The sequence below is a fragment of the Melanaphis sacchari genome, unplaced genomic scaffold, assembly GCF_002803265.2.
Source record: "Melanaphis sacchari strain LSU unplaced genomic scaffold, SCAv2.0 Contig45_pilon_pilon, whole genome shotgun sequence".
Taxonomy (NCBI): Eukaryota; Metazoa; Arthropoda; class Insecta; order Hemiptera; family Aphididae; genus Melanaphis; species Melanaphis sacchari.
Genome location: NW_020271303.1, coordinates 320,204 through 340,101, shown reverse-complemented (window position 1 = coordinate 340,101; position 19,898 = coordinate 320,204). Strand labels below are relative to the sequence as shown.

Here is a 19,898-nt window from a genome sequence, read left to right as displayed (position 1 = left end):
AAACTTGAATGACTTTATACAGATGAATGATGATGTAAATTTATAATTTTATAATTTACATTATATTTCTTCAAAAATGTCTATTTTATCATAAATTAGGCAATTGATATTAATTATTACAAGCATAGTTAATAATAATAATACAAATAATTTACACGCAAAAAAATATTTAAATTTAATATAGATAATTATATTCAAATTATAGAGGTATAACGCATCATGATCTTGTATTTTAACAAGTGTACAAACACAATATCAATAGATGATTACACTTGAAAAGGAGACTTTTTGAGCAGAAATATTATATAATATTATGTAAAAAAAAAAAATACAAATCATGAAATAATAATAATAATAATAATATAAATAACTATCACATCGTATACCTAGTTTTACTATTTAATGAACTAAATAGTAATTAGGTTCTGTAAATTAAAAATTGCAGGGCGTTAAAATATTGCAGATCAAGAATGGAAATAATGTGCCAAAAAACAAATACATTAATAATTGTAGTTTTTTATTTTACTTATGGCGTTTATTTGATTCATGGACAGCCATACTCATATGAAACAGTAAGAGTATAAATTAAATTACAGTACTTGTCATAATGGTGTTATCCAATCAGTAATTAAAAAAAATTAATTGAATATAAAATGTATTATAATTTAATTGGATAGGTAAGTTAATAATTTAAAAATAATTAAGCATGTGAATTCCCGTCTGTTAGGATGAAATACTTATAATAAACAATGTAAAAAGTATAGTTGAATAATGAATTGTCCAATAATTAGAAAAAACACTGTGATTTAAAATTACAGATTGTATTTTACAATCAATAATATTTTTGAACTTATTAGAGTGGTACTTCAATGCAATCACATTGCTGTTTTGATAAAGTATATTCTGGAGTTAATTAAAAAATTAAAAAATTTAAAAAAAATTAAAATTAATTGGAATGAAGTGTCTTGATTCAAATATGATTAATTTGCTATTAACTGGTGATTATATTAAGTAACACCTACTTAGTTTGCATAGGTTACATTGACATGGAATAATACTTAGTAGTACCTAGTTACTGTGATATAGTAAAAAAATATATTTTAATATTCTAAAATCTTGTTTTGATACCAAATTTATATTAGTATTTATTATTTTTTTTATCAAAATATTAGGTATTTTTTAAATTAAGTAGGTATAATTTTTTGGATAATTTAAATTTATTTGGAAAATTTTAGAAATGATAATAGAATTTATTCTATGTATCAACACTTATTGTTCCAAATTATTCTTGTAAGTATAAAAATCAACTTGGTATGGATAAATTAAAAAATGTTGTTTTTTTAAACTATTATCATAGTTGATATAATCAAAACTAGGAATACTAAAAAGTTTATTATAAGGAATATATAAGAAAATGTTGTAAAGTAATTTCTACACAAATAATTTGTGAATATAACATACTATGGTATGTTTTAGAAAATTTATGTGTGAAATTAAATTTTTTATCAATTGAAAAAGGTATGTACTACATAATTATTATGTTCAGTTATTCTAAAATATTCTGTATAATGTGAAGTATACATGAGTAAAGCGATTTAAAAATAGACCTAGAGTATAATTATTTGAATTTGGTAATCGTTAACAGAAATTTTAAATAAACACAAGTATCAATGTAAACAATGAGAAAATAAATAAATATAAATGTACACATGATTGGTACTATGTTTTTAAAAAGACAGGCTATAACTTTTTATAATTTATAGTAAGTAAGCCCTAGGTGTTTAGTTGTCAATTTCAAATATAAATAGATTTAAAATAATTTATCTAACCTAAATAAAGATTTAATCATACAATAATACAAAAAATAAAATAAAATATAAAATGGTATAACTGAAAAAATTCAGAAGAAACAGTAGATAAATACTCATTGTATATAATTCAGTATTAAACATCCTGAATAACAGGTGTATTTTTCTCATCTTCTAGATCTTGAGTTGTAGTTAGGTTACTCCACCAATTGGTTACAGCACCTTTAGCTTGAGAAATAGCACCTCCTATCACAAATTAATATAATATTATAATTAATAAAAAAAAAGGATATAATTATCATTTATTTCCTTAATATATAAGACATACCAACAACTTTACCCGTAGATGCAACTGCTCTACTAGTATTTTGGACTGCTTGATTTAACTTTCGACCACTTCTACTGCTTTGCATTGTACTATTAAACATAATAAATTATGTCTTGTTTTGATTATAGTTTATTACTTACTTATTTATATTTATAACATAGATAAAAGTTATTAAAAATAAATTTAATAGTTATTTGTTTAGTTAATTAGCTTACAATTGATGTATTATTTCTCTTTCAGTTAAAAAGTTGAGTACATATAAGCAAAGATAATAAATAACTTTTAACTTAAAATTATAAATAAAAATTGTTAACATAATAAATTGTATTGTTTACAATAAACTTAGATATAAAATTTAGTTTTTTAATGATACTTAAGTAAACAAATTTATTGGCTAATATTAAAACTCATCTTTTCTTTAAACTTATTACTTGCAGTTAGGGTTGGACTAGCTTAAACAAACGGCTCGGGAAATAATTTTTTAACAGGCCCCTGCTCTCAGCTCACAGACTGTGCTATGGAAATGTTAGAACTAAATAATTTTTTGCTCCCTCAGAGGTATATATAAGGAGGGGGGGTTTTTGTTGGTACGGCACTATTAAAATAAATGTAATATAAATAGTAGTATTAATAATATCCTCGTCCTCAGTCTTTTATATTTAAACGTTACATACCATATAGTTTTGGCTATAGGTAGGCACGGTTATCACAACAGTTAAATATTATTAATAATATTATATTATTAGTATTATTACCATTTAACATATGCAAAGGCCCCCGCACTGCTTATTATTAGCCCTAAATAGCCTACTGCAGCCCCCATAGGCTCATTTTCATGGTGGCTTACCAGGAAAATTCCGGTGTCCCGGTGGCCTAGTCCAACCCTGCTTGCAGTAAAATATTGAAACTTGTAAAACATTAAATGAAATAAGTTTTACATCAAATAATTTTATATTTTCTTTTACTTCTATTTACAGCTTATTTAGTTTTTTTTCAACTGTCCTCTAACTATTCTAATCTAACTGATTTTGTACTATTAAAAATTAAAAATCTATTAATGCATACAGGTAAAAATTTGTAAAATTATCTAGTTTAAAAAAATCGTTATTAATTATTAATACAGAACTAATTTTAAAACATTAAATATAAGTAATGATTTAAGACTGCTATTATTATAATTTAAATTTTTAATTATTTAAATCAAAGCTATAACTAATAAAATAAGAAGTAAGTACTCAATTATATAGGATAATTAATTTTATGGAAGAACACTCATTATTTCAAAAACTATCTACATTTATATACACATATTTTTTTTACATGATTTTAAGTTGTTACAAAACAAAATTTCTAAAACATTTACCTATATTTTCATTTTATATTTTTCACCTTAAAGTTGATTATTATTGGTAGGCTGTAGCCTATTTTGATATATAAAAATTATATTTTAAATGTGTTGTTGGTTAGCTTAACTATTTAAAGCTTAGATAGGTATTGAATTAAACTAACTTTTTGTAGGATATATTTGTAAAATTGCATTTAAAAAACTTGTAAAAGTATTTTATTTAGTGTACGATGAAAAAATATAAAAATAATAAAAAATACAATTTATTTAAAATATTTGTATTACAGTAAATAAAATTTATGTAAAAAAAAAGAACTAATAGTTTTTTAAATAATGAATGTTTTTTTATAAAAGTATTAATCAATTTAATTTAGAAATTTAATTTGTATCAAGCAATTTACATACTGTGATATTCTTAGTTTCATATCAGCAACAGACAATTGACCAGCAAATGGATGACAAGGTTCAAGTGCCATAATTGCTTGGTGTTCTTGGTTCAACCAAATTTGGTAATTTTTTGTTTGTTGCCAAGCAGATATAAAAGATGGATTAAAATGGTTTAATTCAGGTGCTCCTTCTATTGTAATTTATAAATAAATTTTATATTATAAAAGTAATGGTATTTACAAATTGTTTCAAAACTAATTGTTAGAAAATAAGAATATAATAATAATATATAAAAATACTACTGACCACTTAATAATGATGTTCTTAATAAGGATAATAAATAAGCCTTAAATTGTGCTCTTATCCATTCATCACCACCTTCCCATCCAACTCCATCCAGAAATACATCTTCTTTTTCTGGTTGGACAACATGTCTAACTAAATAATCAGCAAAACGAAGATCTTCTGTAGTTAAATGTAAATGTCGTTTAAGTTCAATATTTTCTATTTCTACTTTTCCTTCATCGATCTAAAATAAACATTTTTTTATGAATATAATATACAATTAGTAAGTTTAAAAAATAAAAAAACTTTACCTCAACAATTACATCAGCTAAATTCTTCTTTTGTTTGAACAATATATTTGATGCCCCGATTACATATCCTCGAACACTTGGATCTGTTAATATATCCATATATGAAAGGCAAGAATATGGTTGACATAAATTACCCTAAAATATTAATTATTTTAAATTATTTTCTTTCATGGAAAATATTGAATTACTTATACAAACATTATCAAAAATAGACATAGGAACTCCACAATCTTCAGAATTGATTTGGGCAATGCTTATCATATTATACTGCATAGCAGCTTCATCCAAAGAATCAATACTAGGATCTTTAGGAATGTTTGAAACAAAGGTATTGTTAGGAACTAAATCTTCATCAACAACATCATTTGATTTTTGACTAACTATGCTATGATCATTATCTTCTGTTTCTGGACTTATGTTTGAAACATTAACTTCACATTTGTTTTCGCTAGAAGGTTGGGATGCACTACTGAGACTAAAAAAAAAAGAAATCATGCATTTTGTAATAATTGTCAATTTTATGCATGTTTATAAATATTTAGTTACTTAATATTGGCAGATTTATTGAGTCCATTTTCAATAAGTCCAGGGTGAAGAGATAATAAGGTTAATATTGTAGAACAAAGTGGACGAACAGGAGAGTAAAAAAATAGTACTTTGTTTTCTAACAACATCAATTTAAATAGCAACAATACTTTATGTCTAAACCTTGTTACAAGTTCAACTGCAGATAGACCTGTGAAAAAATATAGTTTAGTAATAAATAGTGAATAAAAGGCAACAAACAAATACAAACCAACAAATAGATGAGGACTAGTGCTAATATTGTCTATACTAGACAAACAGGCATTAAGGTGGTGATAAGTGTCATGCAAGAGTGATATTTTACTGAAATCGCCTTCTTCAAAATATGCATGTGTAATTAGAGACATTTTAACTTGAATGTGCCCATATAATGGTAATGTACTAAGTACACAAACTGATTTTTGGATTGTACTTCTTGTCATATCAGGAGTTCGATTAATAATTTTCTTTAAAAATAAAAATATTTTAAGTACCTAACTCAATAGTTAAAATTATTTGTTATTTACTTCTAATGGTATTTGTCTATAACATGAAATCCCATAAATTGTTTCATTTGGATCTTGTTGACTTGGAAGATGAAAGTATGCAGTGTCTTCATCAAAGTTGTGCGATCCATCAGGCAATGCTAAATACGGCAAATGTTTCCAAGCTGCTGGACATTCAGCAGAAACACCAGTGGTATCTTCGATAAATGGTGGATAAGCATATTCTACCTAAACATAAAAATAAATAAATAACTGAACAGTTTTTTTAAACAAATTTAATAAATTATTTATTTTTTTAACAATATTTTTTCTATATATATTTTATTTTATCTATATACAAGCATACATATATATTAAATATATATTGGCCTACTCAAATTTGCTTGTAATTTTGATTGAAGCTAACATCTTTTAAGATTAATAAAATAACTATGTAGAAAATATTAACTGGATTAAATATAAAATACACTATCTATACATTGCATATTTATTTAGTTCTATACGTATATTATTATTCAGATAAAACAGCATATTAGGTCCAGCAACATTTGAACTATCAGTCAATAAAATTTGTACATATGGTTGCATATTAAACATGAAACCATTAAAACCATGAGTGAGTAGTCTTTGAAACGTACCTGACATCCTTTTTTATGATGGAATCCAACCACCAAAACGTGTAAAATTGGATTATCTGTCATGGCGATGAACGTTGTACAATATTAATTTGTGATTGTAAACATATTGACCGCAGTGTGTACATACAACGTATTCATTTGATATAATTTATTTACAACTCTTTGGCAGATTCGCCATTCGTATCGTTTTTAGTTTTAGTGTTATAATTTACGTTTAACCAGAACGTAGTATAGAGGCAGTGCGATCTTCGCCAAAGTGAGTAACGTCTGCTTTTAATCTAGTACTTCACATCGATCCACTGACAACACGTAGGAAAATTTGTTTTCGTAATACTTCAAATTTTTGTGTTATGTCGACCATCGATGATATCTAGTATAAATGTTATTATTGTCATTGAAAGAGTGAAACAGTATTATCGATTTGATAAGAGCGTATTGATAACAAAAGAAAAAACCTGTATTGCATAGACCCATATACAAAAATGTGGGTTTCTGCGCACGCGCTTGACATTTTCCGCTTTTGAGCGCGTAAATAGCGAATTGCGACGAAGGTCCAAATTAGTGTCTAAAAATGGAATAAGGTAGGTACTGAGATTTCTTTAATTTGTTGAGCCTTCCGTGCGTATAAGCACTAATATGTTTTATATTTAAATAATTATGATTTCTCTTAACCTAACTTAATCTCCGGTCATTGACCACTGTTTATTTTGACATAAATATTGATTAATTAATGATTTAAATATTATTAGAAATTATACTACACTGTATTGAATAAAAAAAAATATATAGTTTATGCAAGTGTTTATAATTTAACAAATAATTGCTCTTTTTTGTTTCACAGTAATACGACTCTATCAAAACGAAAAACTGAAAATGAGTTTAATTCTAGAGTTCTTCATTAGCGTTATAGAATTGGAAGTGTTAGGAATACTTTGAATTCTCAACTAATATGTTTTTATGTGTCACCAAGAAAAACATATTGATAATTTTTTTTGGATTTTTATGTTATTTATAATAATCATTAGACATAAATACATAATGATTTAAATGTGTTGCTGTTAATATAGATTTATGTTGGGATTTCGTCGGAACCACTATCATAGTAATTCTGAAATTTGGAATATTATTGAAAATAGTATAATAGAAGTTAGAAAAGATTTGTAAAATTAAGGTGAAAAATATGATTTTGGAGAAAACATTGATGGCATTAAAGGAAAGTCATTATTTTGTATTTGTACATCGAATGCATAAAACTTTTAGAAGTTATTGTTAGGTACTATTTTACAAGTTTCCAAAATACTTATAATTTTTCTGGAATTTTGAAAACATATTTTAAAGTTTTATGTATGCATGTGTAACCTAATCGTTTTTCATACTTCAAATTTTTTTTTAAAAATTTATTACGGTTTAGGTTAGGGTGACCATATTAAGAAAATAAAAAAACGGGACATCTGAAACGTCTACCCCCTACCCCCCCCCCAACACACCCAAAGAATGAGTTTACGGAAAGAAATTCATTGATCGAATGTCAACAGCGAACAGTGTCAACTAACAACTATTAGCGATAAACTCGTAATGCCTATAAAAGACGGAAGAAGACGGACAACGTAAAAACGATAAAGAACTTAATAGAATTAGAATAGAATAATAATAATAATCGAATCAATATAATTATAATATTCATAAGACTACAGGCTTGTCGTCCAGTTGTCGATACCGTAATACGGGTATTCGTAATAATTGAAAAACAAAAATAGCAGACGACCGTCAGCGTACACATACTTTTATATTTAAGGAATAATAATAATAATTGTGTAGCGTGTGCGTGGTTTAGTCGGTCGGTGCGATAAGACGACGACGACCGAAATAATCGCACAGCTGAACATGGTGTCTGTTATTTATAAATTTGGTTTCTAATTTTAATCATATATACGAGTAAAACTGTTTTATATTAATTGTTTCATAAATCGATATTTTTTTTCACAAACATAATATAATAATATTGAAATAACGGGATTAAAACAGGACCATCTTCTAAAAACGGGATAAAAAGCGTCCCGTTCGAAGTTTGTCGGGACAACGGGACATGATGACCAAAAACGGGACAATCCCGTTTTAAACGGGACGTCTAGTCACCCTAGTTTAGGTGATTAAAAATTATATAATTTAATGTTAAAATCGTATTATTATTTAAAAAGTATAATTACTAGTTATTATTTTTATAGTAATATATATATATATATATATATATATATATATATATATATATGTTTAATGTATGTAACTATTTTAATTATCATTATTATATAATATACCGACTATTAATTATTATTTGCACGTAAAAATACTTAGTAATAATTAGGTATTAACTTTAGTTATAAAAGAATACCAAAAAACAATTTATTTTAAAATGTAAAAAAATGTAAACTACCCGTACATACACAATATATATTTAACTACATAAGTTATAATGGTATTTTATTATTTAATATATAGGCTATAATACATACATTATAATATATTAAGATATAATAACACATATTGATATTAATATCAATATGTGTTATTGATTATATCTCTCAACTTTTCACTTGGAATCGATTCACCTTATACGAACATTTTTTTCTAGGATAGGCAATGATTTTAAATAATGATATTGGTGTTCAAGTGGTATAGGTACTCTTTGACTGTTGGACATAACAAAGATTAATATGGTGTGACTGAAAAAATGTATTACAAATAAATGTAATTGCCGATCCAAAAATGTATTTTACAATTCGAGATGTTATAGTAGCCTGCACGAATAAATAATAGTAAAAAATTGTGAAATAATATATATAATAATAATAATGTACATCTGTGTATAAAAATTCTTAAATACTAGTAGCAGTGGCTGATGTACTAATAAATTTAGGTATTTATCGATAAATCTGAAATACAAAAGCACCCCTCACAAGTTCACACATTACTTATTCATAAATAATTATAAATGTATTATAAATCTACAATATTTTTTACAGTGCTATTAATACCTAAATAAAAGGTAAATATTAATTTATTATTAAATAATTAAATAATATAATAACTTATTAATAACTATATAATTGGTATTTATTAATTTTTAAATAATGATGGTGCTTATTAAATAAGCCTTATCAATTTTAAAACAGAAGGTACTAAATACGCTTAAGTCTCCCCCTCCCCGGAAAAAAAAATCGTAAAAATAAATTTTTTCTGTTTGCGTATCCATAACTTTACAAATATATAACATTAAGTATGATGCATTAACATATAAAACAGTCAAGTAATATCTACTTTTAGTATACTAGGTGCTGCAGAAACAAAGTGGTACACTCCTAAATCTGTCTGCTGTTGCAGTATAATGCCTTTCGGACGTGGCATACGGGTAAAACGTATGATGCGGAAACACGTTGTTATATATATTATATATTTATTTATTTTACTGTAGGGTCCAAACACTGCAAAGTTTACTACTATTTGTAGTTAATACTTACGCCGCCAGCGAGAGCTGACCGGACACGGCGTGTAGTCATCTATACACGTATGATACACATACACATAGACATATAACATATATAAGGATTATATGGTATACCATCATGCGATAATGACCGTAAAGTCAGTATCTATGTGCCTCCGGAGATTCAGCTGTGAGCACGATACTTACTACTTTATGTCTTCATACCTTCCTCCCTCAGGAAGATGACGATTTTCAACGTGATATTTAATATGTGTTGGTTGAACATTTAAAATAACCCGAATCATCGCGAATAGTTTGAGTATATAATATGATATTGCAGCAGCAGGAGAAAGGATGTCCCAGGACTGTAATTTAGTTGTATAAGTGTGTGTGTATGCATGTGTATATAGTATATGTGTGTGCTAGGGAGAGGGGTCGGATTTGAAAAACCATAATACAAGTACACAACTAACATCATATTATGATGTGTAAGTAGTGCGTAGGTATATATTTTATAATATCAACACTCGATAAAAATAAACGTCATAACAACTAACACGGATTTAATAATTGCTTAAATTATATATCATCGAAATCTCAAAATATTAATTATGACAAACTTTCTGATTTCTACTTAATAGGTGTTCAGTTTTTGTTGCAAGCATTTTAAGTTTACTTATGTAATTGCGTAATAATAGTAATTTCGACAATTGATCTTTTGTATCATGAAGCTAAGGCAATATGATAGAATCTCATTCAGAAATGTTATCTGTAGAATATTGTATAGTATTTTATAGGTAACATTGGGACATTTGAGATAGGTACTTATTAGAATTTAATTTCTAATTTTCTATATTAAATATAGTTTGGAACATAAATATTTATCGCATGTCGTATAGTTTTTTTTTAAATATAATATATAACTAATAATAAGTGTAAATATAACACTTATATTTTGATTTAAATATAAATGTATAATGTACATATATAATTTCTGTTTTGGTCAATGGAAACTGTTACTTCATTCAATGTTTAAGTGATATTAATGATTTTCATAAGTATATAGTTTTAATCAAATTAAAACTATACTAGTGAAATGGTTAAATATATCTGATAATGATCAAATAGTCGATTTCAAAATATAAAATAACAAAAAGAGAATGTTTTAAAATGCTTTTAAATTCCAATGATAGAATGAGTATTGACAGAATGAAAGAACCAAATCGAAAAATTATGGAAGGAGTTGAAATAGAAAGCTTTTTTGACAAAAGGACTAAGAAGAATACTATACTTTGACAAGTTTAACATCAAGAAAAGTCTCTAGAGATCTATTGAAGTCGTTGGCACATCGTGAGACATTAAGAATATAATGAAAACAAATAATTCACTTAGTCAGATACTTTTCTCGTATCTAATGAATATAAATGGAATTGATTGAGTTCCTGTATAGGTTCCTATATAGGATCAAAACTATTTAAAACAAAATCGTTTATATATTATACATGATATAGTTGGGTAACAGTGTGTTGGATACATAATATAATATAATATTAAACCGATTATATTAATATTTCGCATAAATTATTAAATATATCATAAATTCATTACACATATTTAATACAATTTTTAGTGGTAGAACAATGATAATTAATTATTAAATTTGTATCATAAATAAAAAAAAAAAACTATATCTAGTAATTATATAAATTTAATTTTTAAGAAAATATTGAAAAACGTATAATATAATATATAGGTTATTGATTTTGTAATTTCTAAAAATAACATTTATATATTTTGTTAAAGTTACTTAGTACAGTAGTCAGTAGTAGGTACTTTATTTATAATACTTTCTTAGTTTTTACAGTTGTAACTTAAATTTATAATTTTATTTTTCTTACACTTATAATTTTTGTTTTGTTTTTATTACAATATATTGTAATATAAATTATTAATAATGTTAAAGTTATAGTGAATGATTGAAGTAAAATAATTGAAACGTAATTAATTCAATTTCTAACAACTATAATTATAAAAGGATCTATACAGTATACGTATTTAGAAACTAGGAGTATACTCGTGCGCCATCGGGGATTTTTTTATTATTTATTTTTAACACTAAAAGGGCTTATAATAACAAAAAAATAATATTTACTCGAATTTCGATGGCGTTTTTCTAAATTGAATATGAATGGACTTCGGTAAAGTAGTAAATTGTGCCAAAAAAGCCATTTTTGGTTTTAAAATGAGCGATAATTTGATAAACTACACGCTGTCTATATACTCTGTATGTCAGTTGAGATATTAAATGTATTAGTAATTATAATAATAAATTTATAGTTATGTATTTACTTAAATAAATTTAATAGAAATTATAAAAAAATGTTTTTAAATATTTTTTTTTATTTCATTATTATAAATTAATATATAATTGTATACAAAAGTATGTGTAAGTACTATGTATCGATAAACTGTTTAAAATAATTTTAATAAGTGTTGATAATAATCATAATTAAATAGGTAGGTAGTTATTTCAGAATAGTTAGAAGGAAGATTAATGAAAGCATACTTTGATTTTTTATAAACGATCTGAGAATATTTTCAGGCAATTAGCATAAATACATAATATTATTATATTGTTACTAATTTTTTGACGAAGTCTTGAGAAAAAAAAATACTCATTAGAAATTAACTACTTTCATTGATGATAGTTAATTGTAAAAGTTGTAATTTTATTTTTAGGCGACAGTAAAGATATCAAACCATAGTCTTTGCAGTTAACATTCTAATGGATTTTGTGTCTTTAACTAATTTTATATAAAGATCGGAATGTATGTGACATTGTAACGTATTAAGTTACGTAAGTAAGTGATTAGATGAAGGGGTTTTGACTGGAATGTTTAATTCTTATTTTATTGATTTAAATATTTTATAATTTATTTATAAAAATTCTTTTCATTAAATGTTGGTATTCTCGAAAACTTAATATTTTTAAGAAAATTATTTTCATTAAAAACTAAAGAACAGTGAATAATATATTTTATACTGATTTTAGAAATTAAAAAACTAAAACTTTTTAATAAAGGAACTTTTGAATTGTTTTTAATTTTTATTTTGGTTTATTTAGGGTTACAGGTAAAGATTAACTAATAGTTATCAAGAGAACACATTAATTATGTACCTATTTATTACATTTACTTACCACATAAATATTTCAGTTAAACTACGCTCCACATGTTTATTAGACATATTATATTATATGCTATATATAAATAAACATAATTATATAATTATTAAAACAATGGTATGGTTATAGTGTAGTAATAATAATATATAATAATAATAATTAGAAAATATAAATAGAGTTCATTAATGTTGAATATTAGTCATAGCAAAACATCCAAACACTGATGTACGGTACACTTCAGCTTACTGAATATATACATTCAAATATTAATATTTCTTGATTTAACAGGCTGTGAACAATTTAGGATTTAAAAGTTATCAATATAATATAGTACTTACCCTTAAGAAGTACAGTACAGCCTTATTTAGGCGAAATTTCAAACTTGGTCAAATTTTTGATAGTCTCATCTTGATCTCAAAATAGGTGCCTCTGCAGTGCTATTGACGCTAAAAGAAGAATATAACCTTAAACGGCTTAAACACACCGCGTGTTCTCTAATAACACTAAGCGTCTACCTTTTCAGATCAAGCGTCTCAAATTCCCCCTGAAGTCTGCGTTAGCAGTTTCGATTGATAAAGCTAGTAAGAGGCAAACTACAAAACTCATTGGATATTTATCGTAAGCAGTACTTACCGTACGTAGTGGTTTCGATGATCGTACTCATAGGTCAGAAACTCAAAATATTTATATATAATATATATTATATACTATAGAAACACCATAGCATTAAAAGTCTAAACTATTGAGATGAATGTATTTATTTTATAAATTTAATGAAATTATGCTGTTAACAAATTGTTTATTTCTGTAAACAAGTTTTGAAGCTAAATAAAAAAATATTGCAAAAGGAACACTTGAAAAAAATTTTTAAATTATTTCGTAAATAATTTTTATGATCACTTAAAATGTGTAGAAAAAATTTATCATGCAGTAAATTACCAAACTACACTCAATGAATATCGGGTAGATATTCAGTTGGTACAATGGTAGTAAGTTTGATTTTTTGTTTTGTGATTAATAAAGAAATTGAATCTATATGAAGCTCATACCATAGCGTATATATATGACTAAATTATTATAATATGTGTAAAATATAATATTATAATATATATATATAATATATATCTTGCATCTAGATACAGTTGTTGAGTTGTAGGTCGTAGGATACGTTAAACGAGGAATTTTGTGAAAAAGTGGCGAGAACTGAGAAGTGTGTATATCGTTTGCAATAGTGGGAATATCTTTTTCGAAACTATGTGTAAATTTTAGTATGCAATACTTTATAAAATATTACTGTAACGTTATTATTTTATGAATGTTATCCGTAAATGAAACTAATATGGAATAACAAATGTAATTTTTTTTAGTATATATTTTATAATGTAAATTTCAAATTCTTGTTATACATAAAGTATACCATTCACTTAAATTTTGTACTTTATAGATAACCAGTTACTTTGTATTATAATATGAGAACATAATATTTCCAATCGTCTCAAAGTGAATAAAAACCTAACCTAACCTAACTGCTATGGAAGATTATGATCACTTATTGTATACAAATATATAATAAAAGGTTATACAGTCACTTATAGAGCAAACCTTTGTACATTTTACTCTAAATAAAACTACTTTTAAATAAAATGTAAAGCATTCATTAACTGAATAAGGTAATAACTCGTAAAAGACTTTTGTGTTTTCAATTATTGTGTCTTATTTAAAATTGTCATTATTTTGTAGATTTTTTTATAATTTATTTATACCTTCCAATATTTTTCTTTGACATTGTTACATTTAAATTGTTAATATATATATATATAGTATATATACATTAAATAAGGTTAAATCGTTCAACCTTTTATCATTCAGTATTAAGTTTATGTTTAGTCTTTCTAGAACAGAATGGGTACATAAGTATTCAAGCGTGATAGACGTTTTACATGTAGAGTAGAAAATAATATTGGAGTATTATCCTAAGTTCTCTATAATACTTAATGTATTACTACTGGAATTTATGTGGCAGTTTTTTTTTTTTTAATCTTGGTGATTGAAATAAAAATTAGAATATATAACTACGTCAAATTATTTTGACTATAATAACCACGAAAAAAAACCATAAGTATCAACTATATATTTAATTTGATACCAGAAAGTAAAACCCACCCTCAAAGTTTAAGTTTGAAATGCTTTTATTTCTATAAAAAGTTATTGGTTAAGGAATGAAAAAGATACTGAAAGAAGCAATACATTCATTACTTTTTTCTGTATCTAAAATACAACCTTACTTAATTATTTTAAATTCGGATAGGAGTTATAAAGTTATTGGTTTTACGATTCTACGTAATTTATAAATTTTTTACCTATGTTATATTGTTTATAATTTAGTATCTTCTTTTAGTTTTATGTAAAGTTAATAATTTATGGATTCGAATTTTAACACTAAGCTTCACGATTCATGATATTTTAGTTTATTAAAATTAATTATATTAATACAAATTTGATTGTTGAATAAATATATATTTAAAATATTTTTCTTCACTAAATATTCTTAGAAATGATTGATACAATATTTATAAGTAATTTGAGATTCATAATGTTACGAACTCAAGAAAATATGAATACACAATATTATGTATATTAAGATACATTATATTAAAATTTAAAATGTACTGTTATTATGTTTATGTTCAAACATAAAATGTATAAAATAAAAATGAGGTTAAGTTAGTTATAAAATAATTACCAGTAGAAATATATTATGATGAAGCAAATATTTTATATTTCAATTTTCAATAAAATAAGATTCATTATAGGTGTTTCAGGTATCTAATTGAAAAAAAAAAATAATATAAATTTTAAAATATATCTTTCGAACTCATAATATTATGTTTCAAATTACTCATTCATTGCTGATAAATTTAAAATAGATACATAAAAATATAGTAGATGATAGCAGTTATATAATATAAAATACATTGTATTCAATATAAATTACGCAGTGACATTATATAACATGAAATAAGTAATAAATATATTAGTGTATGTGTGTAGATATGACAATTCTATAATAAAAATTAAATTTTCAACCGATGATGTATATTTTTTGTCAATATTCTATAATGAGAGGTTAAAATATAACTAAAAAATGATTTAGTATGGTCACTACTAGGTACTGTATATAGTGTATATACATATATTATGTACTACGCATATACTAAGTATACATAAACAGAGGGAAATAACCCAGTGTTTCCCAACCTTTCTATACTCATTACCAATTTTAGTTTTTAAAAATCTCACACTAACCTTCCCCACCCTTTTATTTTAAATTTAAAAAAATTATAACTTAATTTTTATCATCAGCAATTTAATGAAAGTAAAAAATGAAAAAAATACAATTTTTATTTTTATATATTAAACTCTTATTAACGTATATAATATTAAACATACCAACATAGTTCTGTACATTATTTAAATTTTTTTTAATAGTACGCAGTTAATTTTGATAAATGCGGAGTAGTAGACTGACGTTTTGCCCGCATGTTTTACTCGATTTTGTTTACTAAAATTTTAAATACTTATAACGGTATAGATGATAAATATAAGGCCCGAAGTTGATGGTATTTTTTGAATTTTTTAGGCGATGTTTTTTTAGCTAAAAATGATTTAATAGCATCTATATCTAAACAACTAACTTTTTTACATTATAGATCATTTTCTCACATTTTTATAATAATTTTTTACTATTTCCCAGTAGTTTAAAGAAAAATAACGATTTTATTAAAATTTGAAGTTTATTATTAAATCGTATATTAAGACTTAAATCATATAATTCATTAAATTAAATTTACCTACCTACCTTGTTATTGCACTCTCACTAATTTACAAATATTAACAAAGAAAAATAAACAAAGATGATTTTACCTCTACGTCAATTAAAAAAGCACAGGATCTTACAAGCAATGAAAGTGATAATGTAAAATTTAATTTAACTTACATTAAAGTTAACGTCGATTATATTATCAAGTTAGAAACTTTAGGACTAAGACTTTATGATTCGATACAAATTATAAAATATATTGATACTAAAATTGAATCAGCAGCAGTTTATAAAATTGGAAATTAAATTAAAAGCAAATTGAAAGCTCTACTTCAGAAAAATACTGGATTTTAAACGATGTTAACAATTTAGAAAGTTCTAAACGGTAAAGAAGCTTTAATGAGTGTATTCCTAATGACTTCAGTGCTGAGGATTTGACTCATTTCAAATTTACTCAATGATTTCAGTAGACGCGCAGAGAAGTATTTCTAAATATAAATATTTACTATCTAATAAACATTGTTTATTTAATTTTGATAATATCAAATATATATTCCAATAATACATTGCAATAATTTTGAGTAATTTGTATTTAATAAATTTAGAAAAAAGTTTTATTTTTATTTATTTTAAACCATTATTAATAATTTTTAGGTCATTTTTTAATTGTTTTGGAGGATGCCACACTAGTCATTTTCAGCGGTAAAGCTTGTCCATCGGAAACAAACAAAATAGCATCAAAAAGTGGTATAAGAGTAAAATCACATATTATTAACCTAGCGTTATTGGTTAAAAACACAACACTGCAAGAAATACATTTGCTGGATGTTATAAATTGTATGATGCAGATTAAGAACCACGGTTTGAGTGTCCAATGTCCATACGACCATACGTCAATACTCCATATTATATATTTTAATAACATATATTTTTCAAAATGTTATTTAATAAATTTATTTTAAAATACATTAAGTACAGCGTATACTAATAAATAATTCATTAAAACTTCATAAAATTTTTTTCCTATGAGCTATAAAATAAGTTTTATTTGGTTTTTGAGTTATTTTAGGAGCGTATACCCGTAAAATGATATTTTACGTTGGGTATACGCCGAAAATCAAAAATCTGCTGACGAGTATACGGCGTATACCCGCGTATATATACAAATACAACAATATAAATATAAATTACTATATACACAAAGAGTTAAAATTTGTATTATCAACACGAAATTTTTTTACTTCTATTTTCTATAAAAACTGGAATTGAAAGTATCAACGTAAAATCTAAGTATTTAATCATATTATATTATATAAATGACTGAAACGTCTGAAACGTTTATTTTATTTTAAAATAATTTATTATTAAATAATACAATTATTTTTCATTATTTATAGAATATTATTTGAATGTAAATATACCAAAAAATGTTTATCTTTTGTAAAGATAATTTACGTAATTTATATTTTCATAACTTTTTGAATTAAATTTAAATTTTTGTTTCATTAATAATAATATCTTCAAACAATAAGTTTATTATGAATACAAATGTTATATTATGATGGTAGTACACTAGTACTAAGTATTGATAAAAGTTAAAAAAGGAGATTCAAAAATATTAGTAAAATGAGAAAACAAGTCCTCTTTAATTATTGATTCTTTTTTTATATACTCAATTTTTTATTAATAAAGTCCATTTGTGAAATTTAAACTTATTTTATTTTTTATAAGTTTAAACAAAAAAAGCATAATTACAGTAGTTTTTTAACTGTATTTGTTTATTAGATCTGCGTTTAACAGCATGCACAAGTTTACTAGAAAATATAATTAATAAAAAATAACTTATATTTTTAGCGAAGTTTATTATTATTAACATCAATAAGTTATATTAATTATTAATAATTATTCCCCTTTCTTTAGAAAATTTGGTTTATTTTATTCAAAGGAAACAGGATACCTGAAATTTGACATTATTAAGTTAAAAAATAAAAATAAAAAATAACTAAATAAAATCAAGTTACAATATGAATATTAATCTTTTATCTTCTTATATTTTAAATAACTTTTAAATATATAATTTATTTAAAGTCGTTTTAGTTTTAATAAGTAAACATTGTTAAGGCTATCAAATATTGCTGTTTAATAATTAATTAATGTTCATTAAAATATAGTGATTTAGTTAATGATAAATGCCTTAAATTTCCTAAAATACTGTCTATAAATGTAGCATAAATTATGAAGTATAATAAATTCCTATAATTAAAAAAAATGATCCCAGTATTTAAAATTATATTAAAAAGTGCCAAAAGTGTAATAATATTAACTAAGTTTCTTATGACTTATGTTTTATCTTAGTTAATACTATTTGAAAATATATTAAATTTAACACTACAGTAGGTATATGAAAACGTTATTGATTTTAATAACTTTGTATACCGTCTTGCTCAAGAAGCTTCTTTTTTGGTTTTAAAAAAAGGTCATATAATTTATTTATTATACCTAATATAAAATACATTTAACCAAACTCGAATTGGCTTTTAGATAACTCTATTACGTCCATAATAATATTGTAAACCTAAAGAATGTCATAAAAGGTATTTAGAAAATAAATCGTATTTAAGTTATTTTTATTTAACGCAGCAAGTTAACTATAATAGTAGTTATTAAAATATTTCAATCCCTATACGTTCTTTATAATAAACAATTATTGTAAGTGCTGTGCGAAAAATAGTTTTAGTTTAAATTACATACATATACATATTATGACCTAAACTATTTTAGTGTTGATTTTTTTCATTTTTACACTTTAATCTTTAATAGCATTATATATTTGAGATATTTACCTGTATATATACATATAAATATATAATATAAGTTATAACTAGTGTTACGTACACAACATTTTCGCTTTCGATCCATCTCTGCATATAAATTATAAATTCATCATGTATAATGTCATATTATTACTATAAATAAGTGAATATAGTAAATAGGCTTTGAAAAGGATTTTAGTTCTTAGGCTAAAGTTAAATTATATAAAATTAAAAATATGGATAAATCTGTTTTAAATAATGATTATCTAAAAGTATAACACGATATTTATACTTAGTATCTTGAAAATACATAAGTACTTAGCTGTTTTAATCGATAACATAAATTTGATAAGTAGCATCAAATGCCTGAAAATAAACGCATGAACATTTTGTTAAAATTATATTAAATTTTATTATGCGCATCGTCA

General features: G+C 24.2%; 1 protein-coding gene across 1 annotated transcript; it reads right to left on the bottom strand.

Moving 5' to 3' along the window:
- Positions 1-1,745: 1,745 nt before the first annotated feature.
- LOC112598126 (late secretory pathway protein AVL9 homolog) lies at positions 1,746-6,589 on the bottom strand. The gene is made up of 10 exons (XM_025344483.1): positions 6,173-6,589; positions 5,556-5,762; positions 5,261-5,495; positions 5,011-5,200; positions 4,663-4,939; positions 4,465-4,599; positions 4,175-4,397; positions 3,887-4,058; positions 2,137-2,225; positions 1,746-2,054 (listed from the first exon to the last, which is right to left on the bottom strand). The coding sequence occupies exons 1-10, from the start codon at positions 6,233-6,235 to the stop codon at positions 1,945-1,947; spliced, it is 1,701 nt and encodes a 566-aa protein (XP_025200268.1). The 5' UTR covers positions 6,236-6,589; the 3' UTR covers positions 1,746-1,944.
- Between the last annotated feature and the right edge of the window lie 13,309 nt (positions 6,590-19,898).